Source organism: Drosophila rhopaloa, unplaced genomic scaffold (genome assembly GCF_018152115.1).
Source record: "Drosophila rhopaloa isolate 14029-0021.01 unplaced genomic scaffold, ASM1815211v1 contig_155, whole genome shotgun sequence".
Lineage (NCBI taxonomy): Eukaryota > Metazoa > Arthropoda > Insecta > Diptera > Drosophilidae > Drosophila > Drosophila rhopaloa.
In genome coordinates, this window is record NW_025335034.1 from 4784691 (window position 1) to 4810110 (window position 25420).

General features: G+C 39.4%; 1 protein-coding gene across 4 annotated transcripts in view; it reads right to left on the bottom strand.

Annotated features, from left to right (window-relative positions):
• Positions 1-25420, bottom strand: part of LOC108048781 (sodium-coupled monocarboxylate transporter 1) — a 36650-nt gene that overhangs the window by 2275 nt on the left and 8955 nt on the right. The window contains exons 1-5 of one of the 4 annotated variants that reach the window (XM_017129656.2): positions 18925-19018; positions 7875-8098; positions 7489-7636; positions 455-629; positions 240-375 (exon numbers count right to left, since the gene is read on the bottom strand). In XM_017129656.2, coding sequence (XP_016985145.1) covers positions 240-375; positions 455-629; positions 7489-7636; positions 7875-8085 — 670 coding nt within the window. In that variant the 5' untranslated portion in view covers positions 8086-8098; positions 18925-19018. Of the gene's footprint in view, positions 1-239; positions 376-454; positions 630-7488; positions 7637-7874; positions 8102-18924; positions 19019-25420 lie in introns of those variants that run through there. The other 3 variants (XM_017129652.2, XM_017129653.2, XM_017129650.2) reach the window with 3 other exon arrangements.

Sequence of the window (25420 nt, forward strand, 5' to 3'; positions counted from 1 at the left end):
TGCGAGGCTGCCATTTCCTCCCCCCTTGGATTCGGATGCCGCTGTTTTATGCCACTTTTATCATCATCATTTATGTGCATAATGAGCCGGCGCAGAAACAGAAGGAGAGCAACGGCATCCCACAATGGATGCCATTTTAATAGTCATCATTCGTCAGCACTACACACACACATCCTGGCAGCTGGCTAATAAGCTGCCATGATCAATCGAAGCAAATCCCCCAGCAACTGATGGCTTACCATTGTCCCGATTTAGTTGGTAGACCTTCTTCACTCCGCCCGTAGAAATGGTGCCCTGGATGCAAACGGCCACAGTGACAACCAGGATGGTCAAGGTCTGGATGACGTCCGCGTTGATAGCCGCCTTCAGGCCGCCCTAATGAGTTGGAACGAGGGTGAACAGGAATTTAAATATTTCCATCATTAAATTGCTCGCATTCCCGACCCCAACTTACCATAATGGTGAAGAATATGCAAATGATGGCCATGCCCACGATGGAGGCCCAGTAGGGTATGCCAATCACCGTGGATAGGGCTACGCTGGGAGTGTAAACGGTGATGCCCAGGTTGCAGATCTGTCGCACAATATACGTCGCCGATGCCAGGCATCTCACCGTGCGGCTCTTGAACCTGGAAAATGGAAAGGATAAGGGTGAAAACAGGAGCAGGTGAGTGCAGGCTTTAATTAAGCATCTCGTCCAGGTGCCCCTTGCACTCTATCCGTTTATTTATTTTTATTAAACTTTTAATGTTGGTCCCTTTCTCGAGTTGCGCTCCTTGTTTTTTGCGCTACCCCCTCTTTTTATGATTTACTACCGCTGTAAAGAAGTTATGTGGAATCGGGCGAGAGGGCGGGTTAAATTTACGACATGGGCGAGAAAAACCTAAGAAAATTGGCGGGTCTGTAACTCGCTTTGATTGTTTTTATAGTTGAACCGGGCGCTTTTTATGGCCTTGGTTGTAAAAATTTGTGTGTTAATTTGATGCGAAATGTGCGACAAGATGGGGAGCACTGCTTCAGGGGTCCACCTAATGATCGTTTAGTATGCGTTATGTGGCATGGGGCGAATGTCTCAAGTGCCTTCGCTCACGCACCCCACCGGGTATGGTCTTTAATAAATAAACTGCTTTACGTCCGTAATCCTTTGATTGGCATCCTGAACTTTAAGCCACTAGTTCGGCCACGAACGTAACAGTCCGTTTCGGAACTATTAAAAAGTTATGTAGACTGTAAATCGAAAGGAAGCTTTAAGCATATCAAATGCTAACACAGAAAATGCCATACGACAAAGCAATATGTTATTTTATCTTCAGCCTTGGATTTTATTATATTATTTTTGAATATGTAGTATTTGTTTTTAAACCTTTTCCACCAGTATCAGTTATTTGAGATTAATAAAATATTCATTAATCAAATTTCTTTGAACTTCCTCTCACAAAATGAAACCTGTCGGGAATTTTTTTTTGTTGAACTATTAACAACGATAACAATGTGTTACATTATTAATATGAATTGCAATGAATTATTGCCATATTAAAAACATTAAAAACGTACTTGAATGGTGTTGGGGTTCAAAATTATGGGGATTTCAAAGCAGTTTTTGGGTTAATGATTTTAAATTCTTGATATTTACCCAACTGTAATGCAATTTACTTGTATATCATGATCACTTGAATATTTAAATCAGTAATATGTACGAACCAGAAATCTTTAAATTCCCAGATTAAATAGAGCTTCTAATAAGTTTTGTCGTACTTGAAGTTAAAGAGGTTTAAAGGGCACCGAGACTTTGCTTTCGGTTGATATTTTGCTTTTCCGATTGAAATTTTCATCATTCGACAGTAGACTAAAACCTGCCCTTTATCTTTGAACCGGACTGTAAATTGTCATCAGAGGTAATTTCTTGTTCAACATCTGGGCTGACTGCATAATCCACTTTTCTCAGCCCCAACTCCAACTCCATTCCCCACATCTCCATGTCTCAGACTGCCCTTCTCTGCTTGTTATTCGGTGTCTCTGCATTGCTCTTCGTGTGTGAGATGGCCCACTAAATGATTAATTGCCCTTGGCCAATATTGATCTGGGCCGAGTTGGGCTGTCAACGGGCCGTGTCTTGGCTGAGGACCTGGGCATGGGGCATGAGCGATTGGGGACGCAGGTGTTCGGCAAGAGGATTAAATGCATATTTAGAAGAAGGAAGAGATGCAGTGGATTTCATCTTTAATCGCCTTAATGTTCTGGTTATTATAAAACGAAGCCGCAGGCTTCCGCAAAGGAACCACGTATGTGTATTAATTAATGATGTTGCACTTTTCCCCCATCGGCAAACATCAATTGACATACGGGCAGAAGGGGCCACGCCCCCGAACGTCCCCAGGCTAGGTTTGCATTAAGCGAGCTTAACATATTTACCCGATCGACTTTACATTGTTGGGCGGAGGTTTAAGCGGTTTACATGACAACGCTTCGTATGCTTGATACACATTTTAATTGCGACACAGCTGTGTCCGTGGGCTGGAGGAAAACAATCGGAAAAGGCCGCAATGGAAAACTCCATGGCTGCCGTAAAAGCCTGGCCAATTTGGCCAAGGACATGTATGACAGTCGCTCTTATATGTGTTGATTGAATGGGCGTGGCACTGGGTGGGATTTCGGTACGATTCGGTTTGCTTGGTTGGTCAAACATTTATTTAGGCATTTGCCCTCTTTGCGTCTCATCTATTTCGTGTTCTTCGGTTTTTCTTGTTTTTCCCATGCCTGAGCGTGTTGTGGAAATTGATAAAGAAATATTATTGTAGGATACAATATCCCACAAGCACACAGAAACACACACAACCGTGCCTGGCATATTGTTGCTTGCGGTCAATTTTAGCCTGATATGTCAATTTAATATGATTTATGGGATTTATTGTTTTCGGTTGCCTTTCATTCCGTCTTCTACTTCGTCGGCGAGTGTTTTTCTACGTTGTCTGATTGTGGCATTTGTTTCTCATTTAGCCTGTTAACATTGTGTTCATCACAATAAGTGCTCGGCCAGTTGTCCTGGCTTACGATTTGCCCGGCTCTATGCCAGTCTGCCAGTCTGTCTGTCTGTCCTCCATTCCATCTCACTCCGGCAGTGTGTGAGTAATGACCTGAGGCTGTCACCGCCGTCCAGTTGATTGAACGTTGGCCCGGACCTGGCTTTTGTTTTAGTTTAATTGATTCAACCAGCCAGCGTACTTTCCCCCTTCACCAGCATAATTTACTTCGCTGAGTTGATTAAAGACGTCCTACGATGCGATTGTCGCTTAATAACTTTAAATGAAATGTAAGTGCCGCAAAGTATGCAATAATTGCTGCAGCCATGCCAGCGGGCAAGCAATTACGAGCAAGGACACTCACAGCTCCCAGCACCCATTTGCACACCCACCAACCACGCAGGACAACGTCAATGACCATCGGCACTGGTGGGTGTGAAAATGGGTTGCCAGCGAATGAGCAGGTCAGCAGGCGAGGGCACTGCCTACCCACCCATCCATTAATTGAACCCAGGACCTACCGGGGATTCACTTCCCCACTTGGCCATCGCCCTGAAATTGAGTTTAGCCTGCAACTCGGACCCATCATTTATCATGGCAAGCCGCTAAGCCAGTTTTTGGCCAGGCGACAAAGGCATAAATTAATGGCAAATTTAATATGACGAGTGGTTTTGTACAATGGCCACATAATCGCCGTTTAGTCAGCCAATCCCAACCCAAATCAGTTGGTACTCCCCATTCGCCTGTCTCTTAGGAGGGTCGAGTTAATTTTACAATCAAAGGCAATCTAAGCAAAGGTGAAACTGGCAAGAAGGGTGACACATTTGATTGCATTAAATGTCATGCATAAATAAACATAATCAGCCATATCAAGTCGGTGTCCTGAGTGCCGTCACTACGTTAAAAGCCGCCCACAAAAAAGGTGCGACAAAAGGTGGGAAAAAGGAATCAAACGAGAAAGGTTTCGGCTGATTTCATCGACTTCGAGGTACCCAAAAAGGAGAGCAGCAACTGATTACAAAGAGATAAACAAATGTTTAATTCAAATTGTAAAAGGAAGTATTTTTAAGGCCAAAAGAAATGTATGGCATTTTTGTACCCTGAAATTTAAATTAATTTAAGCTTTTAAATGATTTTAAATTTCTTTATCTTTTAAATGTATGTAAATTTATTGCATTCTGTAATGATTTCCATATAAAGAAGCTGTGAAATATTGGCAAACGCTCTAAATAGTTTGAGGCCATAAATTTCATATTTTTATTTACTCGTAATTCACTCAAATTAACTATGTTTAAATAGTCTGAAAATGAATGCATTCCTCTTAATAGATCTATCAAATGTGTGTGGCCTTTATTGCTACAATATTTTAATCTGGGTTAAGTAGTTTTTATTACTTTACATTTTAAAATTTATTTCAAAAATATTAGAGTTTTACGAAAGCTAAAACCTATTATTATTTATGAAAAACCTCCCATTCTTGAAACGAATGTACAACCATTTTTTGCAACGTGTTTTGCTTCAGCCCAATATCCCCTTTCATTTTTTTTTCCGTCAGTGGCATGTGTGTTACTCCCAAACAACTTTGTTGCCTTTGAATTGCAAATCCCGGCCTCACTTTGTAGCGCCGAAAACGTCTTTATTTATGCGTATGCATGTCGTCCTAAAACGCCGACCCGTTCACACCTCTCTAACTGCCGACCTGTTTTTCCTGGCTTTTTTCATTTGGTTACCATTCACTCAGGAGCACTTTGGCCCCTTGTACTCGTAAATAAACCAGGAGGAAGCCGGAATGCATTTTTCCCATTTGCTAAGTGCCAACAACTGTTCGCATTGATCTCTCCCGCTTCTCTGGCACACAGGCTCGATATCAATTTATTTACATGTAATTGCCACCCCACAATCACTTGGTGTATGAATTATCCGGGACGGACAAAGACGAACTTTACTTGACCATTGAACTCGATAGGGGCCAGATAGCAAATCTCTGTGTGAGTTGGCTAACACTTGAGTTGGCAGCGAGTCAAGGGTCATGCCCCTCCCTCCCAATCCGCCCACTCCTCCGCCCCCAACTTGAGTGGCAGACATCACTTGCGACAGGCGACTGACAAGTGAGAGAATCCACGACTTTGGGTGGGTGCGTGTGTGCTTGGGATGTCTTGGGTTTTTTGTTTCGCAAGTTTTCGGGGTGGAGATCCTGAGGCTTGGTGCTTGATGCCTGATGCCAGTGACAGGCAACAACACGCGCTATTTATAAACATTATGGCACAAACGAATTGTCATACAATTTGTCAACAGCCTCAGACCGAGTGGCTTCTTTGTTGTTGCTTCCTTTTTGCCTTTGACTTGGTTTTTTCTTTGGTTTTATACCCGGTTATTCCAGAATTCAAGGGTATATTGTCTTTTTGGAATTGTACATACTTGGCATTGGACTAATAGATACTTCGTGAAATTATTCAATTCATTTCTTCATACAAATTTGTGGAGTCAAAATGTCGTTTTTAGTGATGTATTACAAAATTGTGAGAGCCTCTAAAGATATCTTTTTACAATAAAGGTGGCAATATTTACCTATGTGCTTGTAAACTATTCTCATTAACTAAATATAATTTGTAAAGTACGTTTCCATTGTGCTGTTCATTGCTATATTAACATTCTTAAACATCAATGGATGGGTATCATTCAGCCTAGTAAATAAACTATGCTATCTTTCATGTTTTGGCATTGTCCTACTGTTGCCGACGTCACGGCTTTTGTCTTTTCCTCATTTTTTCTCAAACTTGCTTTATTTGGCCTGGTTGGATGTGTTTGGCCAAGTGGCTTTTGCCAATTTGTAGCATATTCACTTATCGGCCTATGTGTGTGTGCCCTAGACCCCATTTCCATTTTCCTATGCCAGGCCAGAGGCTCAGCCTATTTTGATGAAGTTGTATGCATAAACATGTCGCGGGGCGCCAGTTGCGATGACAAGCGACAATGAGGCCTCCAAATGTTGAGCGCCCAACTTTTTGGGGCAACATTTGGCCATGTTGCGCCTCCTCAACCCTTTTTGGATCTCTTGTTTTTCCTCTTGCCTGCTTTCTTTATTTCTTGGCATGGGGCAAAGCCAATTGACTAAGATTGATGAAGTAGCTTGACTCGTTGGCTCTTCAATTAGTTTGAGTGTTCCGTCCGAGCTGAGTAAAATGAACATTTATATAATAGTATTTTTTGAAAACGAACTTTTTCAGTCACTGATGTGGTCATTAATTTAACTGCGTTTTAAAGGGCACAATGCATAACAAAAATCTATGTGTAAGTGATTTCACAAGTCATTAATTTAATTCGTTTTTAATTTTTCAATATAACATAATGTGTATGAAATTAAAATATAATTAAAAATTAAAGTGAGAAGTTTCTTCTTTGAAAACATTTTAATTCATTAAGGGAAAATGAATCAAGTTTTGCAAAGCCTTGGATTATTGAAATTCATCAAACTAGTAAAAACAAACTATGTAGATTTTTCACCCATCGATTTTATCATTAATTTCTCTTGGACCCCCCAAAAGAGTTTTTGTATTTCAGTTTGTTTATGCTAATTTACAAATTACCTCCAGTTCTTCAAGCAAACATTTAAATAATTTGTCAATTCTGCACAGCTTTCGCTTTACATAGTTTGGCATCGTCCAGTTCCTCCTCTCGTAAACCCCCCGAAAATGTTGTCAATGTGCGGCACATGCCAATTAAATTTCAATCAAATTATGCTCTGCCCAGCATGGCCACACCCCCCACCCACTGTTTGCTTTGTCAGTTTTTGCAATTAATTGAATTCTGTTGTCGAAACTGCAAAACATTTGATAACAAATTTGTTAACTAATTTCGAACTTAAAAAACAATTAGGCCCACGAGGCGACAACTTGCGACAGATGGAAATGGAAATGGAGGCGAAAAAATAGGAGCAGGAGGAGTAACAGACACACCGACGACAACTGGGCGATAGCATCCAAGAGACCAAGTTCTAAAACTGTGTCCAAGTCCAAGTCCAAGTTGGTATCCACGGCGGGGCAAGGACAAATCTATAGATTATTTGCTGTGCCGGCTCGGCTTTTGTTTGGCCATTTGTTAGAGGCTCATTGTTGTTTTCTCTGCTTGTTCGTTTTTTGTGTAAAATGTAATTCAAATTTATTTAGCAACGCAGCAACTTGTGCCAGGAGCAGTGGCAAAGGCAAAAGCAAAAGCAGAACCTGAGCTGAGCCCTTGGCGCTTCTTTGTTTAGTTTCATTTGGCCTCCTTAATGAAGAATAAAATTGTGTGCGCTTTGGCGATAAGAGAAGCGACACAATCCCATGGACCAGTCTCTGCGACGCATTTGGCGAAATTAAAATGGATGTTTAAATAACAATTTTCCTGTTTCCGCTTCGCCTCGTGCTAATTAAACGATGTGGCGCTTAGGGGAGTGACTTTCTTCGGACTGCGTGGGAACTTGACTCACCTTAGATCGATGTACTGATAGACGGAGGTGATGCCCAGATTGAAGTAGACGGGCACAAACATGAAGCAAACGATGGGATAGGCACTCATCATGCCATAGATTATCTCCCACATGGCTGATCCGCGGTAGTACAACTCACTGGGATACCCTGTAAAACAAACAAATATATTGCAACACAAAGATAAATTTAAGTTACGGAATCCTGTCGGTTGTGTCGTATGAAATATACAAATCAAACCCAATCATATCTTTAAATTTAAACGGAAATGATCTCTTGAAATATGTTAAAGATATTATAATATGATATGATGTTGAAAGAATGCAGATCAAATATATAGGTTTTATTTACGAATTTCTATTGATGCCCCGAAATATGTTAAACTCACCCAGCACGGATCTTACGCCCAAAGTTCCTCGAGCTATAGAAATCATCACCGCCACGATCGAAACTCCTCCGGTGGCAAAAACATAATCGGCCTTGCTTCGCTCCTTCTTTTTGCCAAAAATGCGTGTCCACAGCGGCCCCAAGACGGTAAGGGCTATAAACAGCACAAACATCAGATAATCCCAGCCCAGAGTGCTCAAGTCCTTGGCCATGTTGCTGCTGCTTCTGCTGAAAATGAATGAAGAAAGGCAAGAAATGAAAATCAAAATTCAAGTTGGTCACCGGCAAAAAACAAACACAATCTTTTCAACTTTGGGGTGGCTTTTAGGTGAGATGTGAGCTGGGTAAAACGTTTTCCAGCACAGTTGAGCATGTGCATGTTAGTCACGCCCGGTGGACATAATGCCAACTGAGCGCTCCGTGTCTCGGCGGCCCCGTTGTCGAGCAGGAAACTTGACAACATTGTTGCATATCCGCAGGCGAGTGGGGCGGGTGGGTTGTGGTTGCCTGCACCCATCATAACACTTGCATTCAACTACCACTAGCCCAACATCCCAACAACTGAACCTCCACAGATAGAGCCAGACCAAATGAGCGGCAAAAAGCGGGCACTACTCAAAACTCACAGGCCGGCAGAAAGCCCCACAGAAAGACAATGTTTGTAAACATAATTTAAACATTGCATTTACGTGGAGTACATTTAATCTGCCAGAATGTGTTCTTCAAAATCAATTTATATATAAATATACATTTTCTAAAATACTTCAAAATCTTAAAAATTTTTTTTTGAAGATTTGTAATAACATTTTTTTTCTCGAATAATCTCTGTTGTTCTAATGTTAAAATCAAAGACTTACAAAACATTATTTTTAAAACCTTATAAATTAAAGAAAACATTAAATTGAAAAACTAAATTGAACATAGAATCTATGTGGATAATTAAAAATTTTCGTATTCCTTTGTCAAGTATAGTAAACTTAAGATTTGTTTTTCACAGTGCATCTAAGCAAAATGTGGCTCGTTGTTTGAATTTATGAACTTCGGCCCACTTGCTGACATTTGTATGCACGTCGCGCCGTAAGGACATTTCACTGTACTTCAGTTTCTGTGGGTGCGAGTGGGGAAACCCAGAAAGAGAGAGAGTGCAGCTTAAGTGCGACTTTGGTGGCGACTTTGTGTTTTTATAGCTGAGCCAAGCTGTTGAGCTGCCCTGTGATTCAGGGGCCAGGCGGCCAAAAGAAATGGCATAACCCAGCTTAGGGGTTTCTACTTCACCTGAAGCTGTCGTAAAGGAGACTTCTTGCTTTTTATGTGTGTTCAAAATCGGTGTTACAACTTCAAAGGGGTCCGACTATAGCAAGTTACAAAGGCCAGGGGAAGAATAATTGAAACTAATGTTTCATTAGTTTTTATGTTCAAGCATGTAGTTTTTATGTTTAAATGAGAGAGATCTATCTTTTGCTATATTTTTCAAATAAATATTTACGACTTATGAGACTTTTTTAAATCCATTCGGTATTCTCAGAATAAAACAAATAAATATAACAAAATAAAAAGCTTTGTAAGAAATTCGCAAGTCATAAATTCTCTTATCAATTTTATTAAAATTAATTGGCAATCTGATTGACAGTATTGAAATGTAGTTTGTTTATGTTAAACATGCCCATTTCTCGAGAAACTGTGATAGTCTTAGCTTAAATCCAATAAATCTGCAAGTCACAGATACATTTACGCCTCGCAAAATTCCCACACGATTCACATGATTAAAAATAATTGATCGTTTGTGCGAAGATGACTATTGCAGTCTCACATTACGTATACGCTTCATAGGAAAGGGTCGTCAACTGTTTCGGAGTGGACTTGCCAAGTCATTCGGTCGTTCGTTTTTTGGCTGGTCAACTAATTGACAACATTTAGCATGCAGTTTCACCTTCCCTGCGAACCCCGTCATTTGCCATCGCTTTGGCTTTTATCTGACATGCTGTCTGGCTTTTGTTTTGCCTGGCACTGTCAAAACTATTAGTCATGTTGTTTTTACTCGAGCTTAGCTTTGTTTAAAGCACAGCTGCCGTGTCACTTGCCTGACAGCCGCAGCAGCAGGATCCTGGCCAGCTCTCTCATCTTTGTCCTTTCGCTTTTTTGGCCAAGTGATAAGCCGGGGGACAAAAGACAGGAGCCAGGAGTCAAGGCAGACAGTTCCAAGGGTCTGTGGCATTGTGCGTGCTAGCTTGTGTGCAAAACGTTATTTTCTGCTTGCTGAGCTTAAGCAAATTATCCGTGATCCATACACCTGCCCTCTATTTAAACGTCCAGAAGTGCATAAAGAATATATGTTAACGTGCAAATATTCTTGAAAACTTCTTCTCATAGCCACAAATTACAAATTTTATTTTTAATTGAGCAATATAATTAAATGTTGCTATTGTATTGAACAACCTATTTTGGTAAATTTTCTTTAGCAAATATATTTAAAGAGCTTTTCGCAAAAATAGTTTCAGTATTTCAAAAAGAAAATGATAATGAAATAGATTTTTCAAGGTATCTAAGAAACTTATAGCAGCTCAATAAAAAAGTTATCAAAACAAATAATAATTATTGTATAGTTTCGATAATTTAAAATAGTTTCTCTGTCCAGCTTATTGTAATTTATCCTAAGTGTATCTGCCTCTTTTGTTTGATATGCGAGCAAAACGAATGTGGCCACAAAATGTCCAATAGACAGCGACGACAATTTGCGAACATTTGCATCAAATATGTATGTAAAATCCTTTCAAAAAAGGACGAGAGAAGGTAATAGTGGAGGAGGGGGCGGAAGGGAGACAAGCTACACGTATGCATAAGTTAGTAGGGCGTGGCCGCCGCCCCTTCCGGATCAAGCTGGCACTTGAAACTTTCGCCCGGCACACACAATAAAAGTGGCAGCCAAGATGGGCCCAGGATTTCGGTGGCAGGATGCTGTCGCCATATTCTGCCACTTGCAGTTAATATTCATGCAGTTTTTTGAAAAATTATACAAAAGTTGGCGACATGTGTGCGGGCGGGCTTGTGTGTGGTCTGTGCTTAAAGGAGTCTTCGATGCCAAGCATCATAAATTATAAAGCAGCTTGAAGGAGCGACAAAAGCAACAACGAACCGTTGACATGTCCTGAGTCCTGGCGAGGAGAGGCACGTGTGTTGCTGTTGCCTGTCACTGACAGCCACAATGGAAAGTTATTAAAAATAAAAAGCCGGCAAAACTGAAGCCCGCGTAAGCGCTCGACTTAACTTCCTGCGCACTCCGCCTTCTTCGGTTCGCCGACGAGAAATTTATGGCACTCATGAAATATTCAGCATATTTCTCCTGATGGCCAGGGCCGAAAATCTGCCACGATAATGCGCCAAGATCGTCAGACAATGAAATGCATATCAAAAACACATTTGCCAGGGATAATGGAAAAATGCAAAAATTGCAAGCGCCACTTGGAATGGCAAATAAAATAAAAGCCGAAGCTGAACTTAATTTGCCATTTAATGGCCTGCAGTGCCCGCCAGCTGACAAATTGAAAATGTAATTTAGCCAAAGTGCAGCCTCGACATTGGCCAACGGCCAACAACTGGAGGTTGCCAGGAGTGGAGCCGTTTTTCCGCCCTTTGCTGACGCAGAACGTATGAAAAACTTTCGTTTTTTCGCTACCTTGCATGACCTGGCATTAAGGAGTGGCCCCTTTACAAAGGCTGATCACACGATGATGGGCATCAGTAGCAGGAGCAGCAGGAGCAGGAGCAGGAATGGCACGGATAATTATGGTAATACCGGGGAAATTACACTACATAGTTGCATATATGCACAAGGCACTCAATTTATGCGCCACTTCAGATGAGTTTATGCGTGGGGTGCCACAAAGTTGCATGCATTTAATGGCAATGCTCGAAAGTTTCTTCAGTTCGTTGCATTTGCTAATTAAGCTGGCAAAGTCAGCTGGAGGGTGTGCCAATCAAACTTTTATTTGACAGATTTCTCTGGATGGGGATGCAACTTTCGCGGAAATGCAAAGTGCAAAATGTTGTCCCAATTTTGGGAATCTTTAGAACTTTTAACTGCCACCGCTTTTTGGCCGTATGTTCTTGTCAATTGTCTTTTTTGGACAAGACTGGTCGACTGTCTTTATTCATTTTTATAACTACACCTCACAATATATTTATTATACACTCAATTAATATTAAAGATTGGTTTACAGAACAATATAATTAGTCAATTACTATTTGTTTAATTGTGTACCCAATACTACAAATTTTAATTAAGAATGACATGTCAAAAATGATCTATGAATTAAGATTAGTTTTGCCGATTTGAGTTCTCAAATTATGATATTTTGACGAGTGCATTTTGAGGGAAATGCAGTTAAGTCAAGTGACTGCAACTTAGTTTTTGTTCTTTGTTTTACGCTTTATTTTTTGTTTTACGTTGGCTTGGCGCTGGCAAACTTTGGTCGGTTCATCTTCTTCATTTTTGCTGCTCGGCTGCTAAAAGTTGTTAAATACAAAAGTTTGCCACTTAATACCAGTTCGAGTAATGAAATACGAGTCAAGCTGTAAGCAGCGATCCGAGTTCCCCGTAACAATCCTTCCAGCAAATTGAAGTTGAAGCATGCGGTTGGCAAACTTCTTCCTGCCATTTGCCAACATGCAACTGTTCCCGACTGTTTTTCGTCCAATCCGCCCGGCCAACCAGCCACCCAGCCATCCAGCCACCCACTCGGCCACCCCCTTAGGGCCAAAACCAACTCGATTGCATTTGGCAATTGTTTGTTTAGCTTTAACCGCTCGACGCTTTACACATGTTCTCGTCCCAACGGGCCGGCGACCCAAGAATTTTGTGCAAAAGTTTAGTTTGATTTCTTTTCGACCACGTTCGCCTTGGCCGGGCTTAATGAGAAAAGTCATTGGGGGCGTGGCTGCCACGCCCATGTGCGGTTGTTTCCCCCCACTCTTCCTGCACTTTTGGCCAGCTCAAAGTCATTTATCAAACGATGCCCGAAAAATAAATACTCGACTTAAGTTGCCTCTTATTTATCGTTCGCTGACTGTTGTTGCCAACAGAAAATAATGTCAATTTCTCAACTAGCCCTGGATGGGGTTAAACTTTCAATTGCGATCATTTATAACGAGTGGTGCTTGGCCGGCGAAGGAATCAAATTCTCCTTTCTCTGGCCCTCGGAAAACATAATTTTCCGCGGACATTTTTGTAATTTATTTTCAGCATGACTTTGACAAAATGTAGCCTTAGCAAAAGTACAAAGAGAAAAAATTCAAGCTAAGAAAAAAAATAAGTTCCTCGCACTTTGTAAATTTTGCAAAAGTTTTAACAAAAGTGACAATTGCAACTTGTTGTTGCCTGTCATTGTGGCCCTGTCGCATTTCAGACGTGAAGTAAAGCAAAACTTTCCGCGTTACAAGTTGTCCTGTCAAACAATTAGGCAGGCTTCTTTTCAAATACACAGTGGGAAAATGCCAGGAATATTGGCATCAAATTGATATCTAAATTTTAAAATATATGCATTAAGGAATTACTTTGCAAAGTGAAGCACTATGAAAATAGCTTTTACAGTTCATAATCTGGATTGGACATAATCTAAATATGGAAAGCAAGCCTTAATAAATAGTTTATATTTTTCTTTCACTTTTCTAATTTGATATGCTTAAAACGGACCATATGTATTTATATATATATTTTAATGTTTTGTCCATATCTTTAATAGTTTGATTACTGTCAATTTTTGATAAATTTGAATCTGTGAATTTAAACCAAAAAAAATCTAATTTAATTTTCATTGTGCAGCTTCTCTTGGAACCTTGGCCGCAGCTTAAGCAATTTGCTGGTCTCTAAAAAGTATGCCACAAAAAGCGCGAGGAGCACGGGGAGCGCATTAAAGCGGGAGTCGGGCGGTCTTCAGCCACTTGCCAGTCGCCACATGCTGTTAATTTGATCAACATCAGCCCGGAGCTGGAGCGGCGACTTCATCCCGGCAATTTAGTGGTCAACCCCTAGCGGCAGGGCATCTAGGACAGCCGGCTAATGCTCGGGTTTTGCGTTGCAACTTGCAAGCGTGCACAACTAATTTCCCGTTGTCGCCACTTTCATGTCCAGCAGCCAGAGCACTCGACACCATCAAGCGGCACTGCTAGGAAAAGCTGGTTTTCCTTTCCCCTTTCCCCCGCTCTGCTATTATTATTTTTTTGCACTCTTTCTCGCTTTCCCTACGCCATTGGGTGTGCCCTAACAAAGTTTTCATTACGCGTGCTGTGCGAAGTTCTCCCGCTGCCATCTCGATTCCCTTTGCCCCGTTGGCAACTTTCTCTGTGTCTCTAGTTTCACCTGCTGTGGGGAAAAACAATGGGCTGCGGTTTCTTTTCATTTTGGTTTCTCGGTTATATTTTCTGTGCTCGCATTTTACAAATAATTGGGTTAGTTAGTCTCCGGGTGCAATGTCTGTTAGCCCTTTTTTGCGCTCTCTAACACCTCCATTAGCTCATTGTGGTGACCACTGACAACCTGTGGCCATGAAAAGAATCTTACAGGAAGAGCTTTTTTATTCAAATGTCGGAAACCATATCATATATAAAACAAGTTATAAATTACTGTCATTATTGAAAGGTTATTTATTTAAATTTAAATTGACTGAAACGAAACTTTGACTTTAATTTAGATATTATGAAAAAAATGTAGCAGGTAAAACTAGAATTACAAAATATATATTCATATTTTAAAGAAATAAAATTAATTTGTATTTTTTACTATTTAATATATGGTATTCAGCAAATACTTAATAAGAACGAGAATATTTCAAAGGAACGATTTATTTCATTTATTCGCAATATAAACAGATTTCATTATTTGCTTTTCTGTGATATTTTTCATTTAATTCCTTGTTTGAACAATTGTAATCAAATTGATTTTTTTATCTCTCTTATATAGCAAACACTTTTTATAATGCAAGTCCATTAGTTTTAATTAGTTTTCTCTTTTGACCGTTTATTTAAAAGTTTTTCTATGCTTTCCTATTAATACATTGCAACAAATTTTTAATTTCCCCTAAGGCCATCGCTCAGGAGGTGTACTAGAAAACATGTTTAGCTGTCCCTCAGCTGCGACCTGCCAATGTTAATGACCGACAGAGGGAATCCTTTCGGACACATAAATTTGTATTCAAGTGGCTCCTGTCAGGGGCTAAACAAACAACAATTTGTCTTGTATTTCGTCCGCTCCCGGAACGAAAACGAAAAGCCACTAATCATCGTTTAAAAAGCTGCCACTTGACATCCAGCCAGCACCTGTCCAGCTAATTGAACTAATGAAATGCTCTTGCCCTGTCCAGTTGGCAGTACCCAGGGCCTGACTTCTTCATGTCTCGTCCTGTGAGATTGTGGAAATTAAAAAGCTTGTTTTGGGCTCTTTGTTTGCACAAGGGCTGTTGATAATAAATTAGACTGGCTACATTTTTGTCACCATGGAAATGCCACAAATGGATATTTACGGCTTCACCGCCTCCCTTTGTCTATCTACATCTGGAAAACTATTTCTACCTTGTATGGGAACGAGGGAGGCCCTTTATTGGCCACGTGCTGGTGATTTGTTCAAGTGACCGGCTCTTTATGTCCGGCCTGGGACGTAATGTTGTTGTCCAGCCTGGGACGTAATGTTGTTGTCCAGCCTGGTTAATTAAGTATTTATACAATGAGTGTGCATATGGCAATACATATTTTAATTATTTATTGATGTTTGTCCAAACAACAAGCTTTAATATGTCCTTCAATTGCTGACTGATTGTGTGTTGACTTTGGAAGCTTCTTGCTTAATTCAGGAATTTAATTGAACTTCTTAACTTCATTTATATTTTTAAAGTGAAAAGATTATAATTTAATAAATTAAAATACTTTTGCAGACTATTCAATTTAAATGTTATACTCTCAAAACTTAATTTTTAAGTTCACAATTTATACAATTAATCTTTTAAGTATTTTGCTGATGCCAGGAAACAGAAAAACCATGTAGGTTAATTTATTAAACCCTAATTTGCGTTTTTATCTTTTTAATTGAATATTTATTTCCGAATTCTCAGAATTGAGAACAGGAAAACTAATTTCTTTCGAAATTTATGACCAATTTCATGGCAATATAAAAGCAAGCTAAAAACGGTGCAGAATATTATGTTTGTGCAATTAAGAGTAGAAAACTAAAATATGCTTTGGCCTTTGCCTGTTGCCTTTTTGGATTTTCAATTAACTCGGATAAACCTGGCTTGTAGCAACTCGATCTTTGATGGCCAATGTTAGTTATTAAAACTTAAATTCACTTAAGTGGAGCACAAAAATTACCCATGGCTCATCCGACTGGCACTGGCAGTTGGGTGGCTACAGAGTGAAAAGGAGGTGCATTGGCGGGTTGAAGGATGTGCAAGGACCCCATCCTAGTGGACAATGTTGCCGGCGGGTGAGGGGTAGCAGGCGGTCGATAAAGGGTGGCCCTGATAGCTGCACAAATTGTTTAGCTGGCAGCGTCAACTTTATGCTGGCAACAAAGTAATTTATTTAATTCCCGCCTCAACTCCCCCACTGCTCTTAATTTTTTACGCTGCAAAGCAATTTAAACTGGCAACAGTTGCTAAGTCACACCCTCGCTACTGAATCCTTCCTCCTGCGTTTGTGTTGATTTCATTTGAATTTATGCTAAATTGTCAGTTTCACAGTGCGTGTTATCCTGGCGGATTGGCTGTTGTCCTTGCTGTTTTTGTTGGCGAGAAGTAAACTCGCTTCGCTTCGCATCGCTTCGCTGAGAATTATAATTTCAAATGATTGTGCGTACAATCAGTTGTAATTAGCATATTTAATTATATCGCGCATAAATATTCATGAGTCGCAAATTGCAGTTAACTGGGGGCCAACTGTTTGACAAGCATGGAGCACGATTAGGGGAACGGCCAGCCAAACTTGGCGGTGCCGCATTGATTGATCTATGGATCGCTTGATTGATGGATGGCCACTTCGGCCGGTCAAAGTTGCATTAACAAAGCACGAGCCATTCAAAGCAAACACAAATAAAACGTACAAGGGCAAACAATTGAGCAAACACTATCAATATGCAATTAACGTCATGTAAACGATATTTACAGATACATAGGGCTCGTTCGGCTCCTCTGCCCGCCCCTTTTGCCATCCACATTTTACCGGACTAATTGACAGGAAAATATTCCAGTTGGGTGGCGAGATATGGGGGGCAATTAGTTATTGTCTGCACTTCAATGCAAATGCCACTTTTCGTATCATGTGACACTTTAAATCGATAATGCATTATTACCTAGACAGCCATTACTCATACGCCATGTCTGACAAGCGGACAACGATTATCCTTTGTGTGTGGTGTGTTTGGGGTGGGGCCAGGCTGCTCCATTCATAATTAAAGGCAATTAGTTGGCCCAGTTGCAACAGTTTGCGCCACTCACATACCACATGCTGCAATTGGCAATTTTGCAAATTGTTTTGGACAGCCATTCCCGAACTGTTCACAAAAATCGAAATTAATTTGCCAGTCGCCTACCCAAAAAAGCAGGCTACGCAAAATTAGCCAGAAGCTACGGATATGAACTTGTTCCCAGGCTCTCGACCACGAGTTAATTTACATTTGTCCAGACCGAGCTCCGCATTATCGCTAGATTATGCTGTTGCATCAACGAGACAACAGCTCCGGCAGCAACAATAACAATCACTTAATAACTTGGCCCAAAGTGTAACGGCAATTACATGGCCAACTGGGGGACAAAAGGGAGTCGCTGGCGAAACGGGAGCGGAACAATGACGAAAAAGACAAAGTAAACTCGCCCAGCAGCAGCTTGTCCAGCAACAATGTCGCAAAAATTTTACTTGACTTGATTGACAGCAACAGCTAAAACAACTACAGCAACTACGACATTTTGTCATCTTGTCTTTGTGTGAGGTACACTAAGAAATATATTAATGAATATGGAAACCAAATAATAATTATCGCACAAAATTCTTAGAATAAAAATTAAACCGTATAAGAATCGTAATTTTCCAAACTGGTTTTTGAAATATAGATATTTATATTAATTTATTTTAGTATATTTTTTTAAAATCTGAATTTGTTTCCAAATTTTTTTTGCATTTATAAATTCGAAGACAAATATTAAATATCTAAGCTAATCTAAGAGAATGCTGGTTTATTTAATCTAAATTGCTATCAACTTATTTCAAATCATTTTTCCACCCCTATATAAACTGTTGAAATGTATTTAAATTGCAAATGTTATTTCTGTGCTACAAAAACATTTCTTTTTCGCAATGCACATTAAGAGGTTTCCCTTAAGTTGACTCCCGTGCCCGCCACATCATTTATTAGGCAACTGGTGGTGCTACTCTGCGTGGGTGCGTGAAACATCTTGTGTGTGCGGCTCTCGAAATGCTGTCCTTTGTCATAACCAAGGCAGCTTACTTAGCCTGCTTACACTCCTGCAGGGTCCTTAAGTCGGCAACTGGCCGCATACGTAACGAACTCAAATGAAGTTGCTTGAAAGTGAATCAATTTGCATAGAGTTTATGCTTTTGCCACTGCTAGTCTACTTGTTGAGAACTCATTAGGAACATGGTCTGGGAACTTTAGAGTGTTGTTGGCAAGGCCAGCGGCACAGCTTGAGCCGAAGCTTCCGCAAAGGAGACACACTAACACTAAAACGAAGGTTTCTGGCCCGATTTAACATATGTATGTGGCTTACTCAGCAAACGGCACCCTTGAAGGGTAATCACATTCCACATCGCTCAACATCGAGTTATGGTATTCCGATCACAGCTAAAACTCAACTGAGAATAATAACCAACTAGGCATTCGAATCACTTAAAAATAAAATTTTAGAATAATATATCACTCTGGAAGTTCTCTTTACACACAAAAAGACCCGAAAAAACGGAGCCGTATAAAACCTTAATGGGTCAACGACAAAACCACTGACAGCTGTTTAAACGATCCGCAGTGAATATATTTTCCATATTGTTCTACTCACGTGAAAGTGAAACACTGTTGAAAGAACGGGGAAAAATAAAAAACTATTTCCAAGTTGATCACTGAATAAAAACTGAATGACCGACCTTGCCTAAGATCGCACAAGGAATGCATGCAGCTTCTGGCCCTGTGCCCTTATTTATAATAAGACGGAGATCTGAAATTAATCGTAAATGCCAAAGCAAATACGAGACTGCCGGCTGTTTCGCCAGGTGTTTTTTTCCGCAGAACGCGGTTTGTTCTACTGGTACATCCAGTTAAACGGAATCGGGCTAGACACAAATGTTTGCCAGACAATAAAATCATATAATGAGCTAACGTCAGTAGTGATGATAGCTCAACAGCCTTGCTCGGTGGGAGGGAAGTTGCCTCGACCTAGAGCACTTAATCGGAAGTGTTTTTCCCAGACAGACGCAGCGCAGAATTTTATCTAAATGATCCCATAACTCATCCGTGTTTGAGAGTTGTAGTGCCTACGTCGTCGTTCTAGCCAACTAATTACTAGTCTGAAGTGGATTTAATACGGCGCACTGCCAAATGAAATTTGTGCACCGACTGCAGTCATGATTAACTGAGTTTGCTTGATATATTTGAATTATATGTCTGATCAACGGCAGCTTGTTCAGTTCGGTTTCAGCGAAGTAAAGTGTAATTTATGACTACCACTTGGTAATTTAATGAGGCATAATTTTCATTTGCCACAAAAAACTTTGAGACCACAAAATTTCAAGTTCATATTTTTCTCTTCAGCGCCGACTGGCTTTGGTTTTAGCTTTAGCATCAGGTTGTGCCATCTGCTTCATAAATTTTCATTTGGCTGAAATCATAAAGTGAAAAAGGAGGAGAGGCCGCCGCTTAAGTATCCTAAGCCCGGCATTGTGGGTTGAATTTGGTGTAGCAGATTTAATTTATGTTTCATTTTTCACACCAAGGGCAGGTCGGCTGGCAATCGCCAAAGGTGCTCCCGACCCCCTTTCAACAAGTATATGTTCATATATATGTATTTTCCTGAGTGTGGGTGGCTTCGAGTGGGGGTTTATGTGCCTATAAATATGCTAAATTTATGCGGATGCTGTTGCAGGTTCCCCGGCTTAGCCACACAAAACAAAAATTCAAAGCAAAACGACGAAAATGTTGGCTCTCTACATGGCTTACTAATTGAAATTTACGCTGAGACAAACGGTTTTTTGTAGTTGTAAATTATGAATGAAACTAAGCTCAAATCTTAAAAGTTCCACTGACGTTGCAAGTTTATTAATAATCGAAAACTGTGTCCCAAAAAAGGATATCAATAGAATTATCTAAGTTTTAAAATTATTGTGTCTTCCCGAATGTTTATAATAATTAAAATAAAATACTTGTAATTAATTTATTTTATCTGCTATCTTAAATACTTTGCTAAAAACGCGGACTCTTGTGAAAAAAATGTTGAAATAAAAAACAATTTAAGTATTAAATGTCAATAAATTTAACTTATTTTTGTAATCCAGCCTTGTTAATATTTACATACCTCAACTATCCCATTGCAAATATTAACTCATTTGATTGCACAGAGTATTTCACGCATATTTCGGATTAAATATAAGTTAAGTTAAACAACATCAGCTTTATATGGACCCTGTGATCAGAACGCTGTTTGTTAAATGCTTAAATATTCAACAGGGAAAACGTTATCAAAAATTCATAAGCTTTGCGAAAATATTGAATTCATTGCCGTATATTTTTGTTGTCGCTGTTTTCGCTATACTTCAGTTTGTTTTTCGCTGTTTTTTTTGTGCAATATTATTTGTTTTTTTGCTTTTCTTCTCTGCTGTTCTGGCCAACAATGCAATGGCTGAAGGAGGGCGAAAAGAGCTGAAATTTTCGCCGAACCACACAAATCAATTTGCAATTGCGCTCATTGTGAAAATGCGAATGAAAATGTTTTTATTACAATAGTTTTGATGCGGTTTTATTTATTTACCACAATAACGATAACGACAACAACTAAAGCAACAATTTCCCTGCAACGTATTGTTGCTTTTTTAGTTACATTTTTGCAGCTGGTGTGTTTATTTTTTGGTTGAATAGCATGCAACCAGCAATGAAATCGTTCTGAAATTGGCAATTGTTGTACCTTCTTTATGCATTTGTAAGATTGTGTTTGGCTAATTGATGAAAAAGGGAATTTTCGAAATGCATTTTTCAAAACATTTTCAAGTTCACAAAGCATTAAATGCACTGTCAAGACAATTTAATTATGTATGTGAGTTTATTTAACTGTCTCTCGTTTTACGATTAATTGAATTCCAGCCTCTTGCTAGGAGCGTCAGCAAAAGTCGGCAGCTTAAAACATATTTATCAAATGTCATTAAAAAATTAGCACTTGATTCAGCTCGCATGAGACAAAAACATTTTTAACACCCCCAACCCAGCGATTGAATCTCGGGCAAGACTCTGCCCTGCTTGCCACTCGTCAGCACTTACCTTTAATTAAATGATTTATGCTAATTTTGCTTCGCGTTGCCAAGTTAATTAAATTCCAGCGGATGGCGGCGCCGTCTTCTTCGGAGTCTAGATGATTACTGGCCTCCCTCTGATGTGGCTATTGTGGAGCGTTTATTGTTTGCCACCTAATTGTTGGTAATATTACCATCGATTAGCTGTGCTGCAGCACATTGAATGAATATTGTTTAGAGTTAATATTTGCCGAATGCACTGTGTCAGCCTGAAGTGAGTAAATATTGATCACTTTGCAATTTGCCATTGCTAGCCTTCGAGGCAGATGAAAAAAGCGGACAGCAAAAAGCACAAGTCTGAGATACTTTTGTAGTTCATTTGACTGCACATTTTGATTGCTTTCTGTGTGTATGCCAGCAGATATAAATTGGATTTTGAATTATACTAGCGCCCCAAGCCACATTAAAAGCAGGTTTAGCTGAGTAAATTAAAGTAATCAAAAATGTCTGCCAAATTAAATCTGTTTGTCCAGCAGTCACTTCATCATCTGCTGGGGATCGTTTCAATTAGTTGAAACAAACAACTCAAAACAAAAATAGTCTAGCAGAAAATAATGGAGTTAGTCACCACCACCACCCACCCACCAGCTTCCCGGTGGCGATAACAATAAGCAATCAACTGGGTGCCCTGAGTGGTGCTATCTCTCCGAACCATCGCCTATCAGCCATCAGAATTCATTTGCGTGTTTTCGCGTGTAAAGTGCCACACATCGACTATTGTAAATATTCCGCGTGCCGAAACTAATTGATAATACAAAACCCAACTCAAAACAATGCCGAAACGGCAAAAATTGATACTGCCAATGTTATTTTTATGCACTCCAGTGTCAGAGCCATATTGTTTTCATTAGGTGCTTCAGTTTCGATTTAATTATATGATTTTCAAATTAAACCGCCTATCCATTAGTCTGCTTCCTGGTGCCATTACATTTGGCAATTATTTTTGATTGCAAATTGATTATTTCCCAAAAAATCCACTCATTGTTGAATCATTTTTAAGTTTCATACTTGCTTGTATATTATCTACGTAAACAAATTTGTTCTTCCCCCAAAATATATCCTATCACTTAACATTTTTCGTGACGCACACCACACTTTTAAGAAAAATAAACACTACTATGTTTAAATTAAAAACAAACTTAGTTATGAATAACAGGTAATACGTTTATTTTCTTACCTCCCAAAACCTATTAAAAAGCTTTTCTTATTTGGTTGCCACGTTATCTTTGAGTGGTAAAGAAAATCAAGTTCCGAAGTGTATTTATAGGTATTAATAATGGAAAACACTAGGATTCAGTAATCACGTGACAAAAGTTTTAATATGATTTGCCACTTAATTTGTTTTTGTCATTTGTTGATATACACTTAAGCAAAAACAAATGAGATTATCTTGGTGACCAAATGGTTTTTCCCCGAAACATTTTATTTATCTGTTTAATTGTCATTTTTTTAAGAATTTTCAATGGCCACCTCTTTGGAAAAACAAATTATTTTTTCTTGACAAATTCTTATCAGATCATAAGCACTTAGTTTTTGGTTTGATTGCTTTGCTATTATCTTTAAGTGGTGAATAAATGTTAAAAATTAAAGTGTCGAGTATTATAAATAGACTATGAGTTCGATTAAGTAATCTCGCGACCACAATTATCTGTATCGTCAGACAAAGTCATAGTTTTGTTTTGAAGTGTGTATGTATGACTAAGCTAATATTATGATACTACAACAGTCGAATAAAGAAATTTGCTTAGCGACAGCTAACTAAATATTAATTTAAAAGACTTTATATTTACACTGCAGATGTACGCACGAGGTTGGTAAGAAATATGTTTACTGAAAAAAATTCACAAAATGAAAATCTAACCCGATAGTCATGTCAGGGCTTAAACCTTCAATAACTAAAGGTAAAGTTTGGGGATTTGTTGTTCATTAAACTGTCACTCTAGGAACTGCGACTTTATTGTTGATGATTAATTAGGCAAATACAATTATGACAACTTTTCCCATGAATTATCTTTCACGTTTTTAAGAAATTGCCTTACACAACCTGTGATAAAATCTTGTCTTATCTGCTTTAAACCCTAGAGATACCAGAGATTTTATGGCTGATCTTCTCCGTGCTAAAGTTTCTCCCAGCACATCTATATTATTGTCTTTATTTATTATACCCTTTCAGAGGGTATTTCAATTTTAGTCAAATTGAAAAATTAGAATTTCGTTGCTTTTAAACATATAAAGATATACAATTTTAATTTTATAATAATCGAACTGCTAAATCATAAAGCTGACATAGTAACCATAAAGAATTATTTTGGATAATCGACCTTCATTGTCTTTGTCGTTTTATAAAATATTTTTGTTATAAATTCAAGGGTGTAAATATATATCAGCAAGCAAAAGTTGTCTTCTTTTTTGTTTTTTTTTTATCAACAAATTGAGTTATCATGTTCGGCAGTGAGATACTTGCACTCCTGACCGACAGGCAAACAAGCAAACCACTTGGAGCACTCACAGACACTGGCCATTGTCACTGGCATTTCTACAGCTCTCGGCAGCTGGGTTCGCCGCTCTTCTGACCACACGATCCCGAATCCCAGAAAACCCCTGAAAACACGAAAAACACTGAAAACACTGAAAACAGTGAGAACCCTGAAAACCCCCGAGGACCGTCGAGGCTAACGAAGTGCGTCTGGCCGACTTTAGTGATGCGGTGCATTTGTTGGATGGGCGAAGTCGAGTGGAGCATTGCACTTGAGTGATTTTTTATTGTGACACGCGCACGCTGTGCAGCAAATTAAATGCTTCATCCACAATAACAGCAATGAGAGATGTAGCTCCAGGGGCCAGTCAACCATTCCTCTGACAAGCAATTAAAATGCGTGGCAAATGTGGCCAGGAAAAATTGGGAAAAACACTGCAGACTTTAATTGAGGCTCAAGCCGGCGAGTGGGTGTGTATGTTTACGCACTCTTGCCACACACTGACAGTTTCAATTTTCCACTTCAGTCTATTAAATGTATTTTTCCATTCGTTATTCATTATTTTTAATGACCCCCAATGATAGTTAAAAATACTAAAAAAAAAAAAAGAGCTGCTAGAGAGTAATTTAATTTAAATATGTCTGCGTTCTGTGACTTTTTTCTTTGAGTTGAGCAAATATTAATATTGAAAATTTTGTTTATTTGCTCACTCAAATTACACAATAATGTGTTTGTTTTATTCGGTTTTTCCAGACATATTTATTCACCATTAAGGCTTGCCACTCATGGCTCACTAAAAACGTTTTTTTTTAAACAACCTATCATGTGATTCTTTTATACGATTTTTGCTTGTGGTGCTTCCCATACGACTGACTCAGCACGGCAGCTGTCTTGATATTTATTTTAACTCATGATCGTTTAATATTCACACTCGGCTGCAACAGCAAAGCACGTGATCACAGATAGCTACTAAATCCAACTCGTTCATCTGGGTTCACAGACCATGGACCACATTTCACGGTTTGGGCATTGAACGCGGATTATATTTTGCACAAAATCATTTACTATATGCCTGGGGATTATGGGCATGTTAAGAATGTAATTAATGTAAGCTTGTATCAATGAAAAGCTACAGTAAAATAAACAACAGATATAACCGCACAAAATAAGCCGAGTTCAAAGGACAAAGGAAAAAAAAAAGGAATTCGCGCAGCACTGCGCAAAAGACTGAAAAATAAATATACATAATAAAAATAATTAAATGCATATACGGAACAATGCCTGGCGAGGAACAGGGCTAGTGCTTGTACACCCGCTCATTATTTATATTGTATATGCACTTTCAGCGCCTAGTGCCGTCCCAAGATTTATGATCCCCGGGCAAAGGGCGGGGTCTTGGGCCAGGAGAGTCGGACAGCCGACAGAGATTGACATAAATAAAAGGGGTCTGGTCGGCTGCCGGTGGCTTGTTGGTTGGTTACCCGGTTGTTTCGTTCGTTTGGCTGGCCAAGGAGCATGAAAA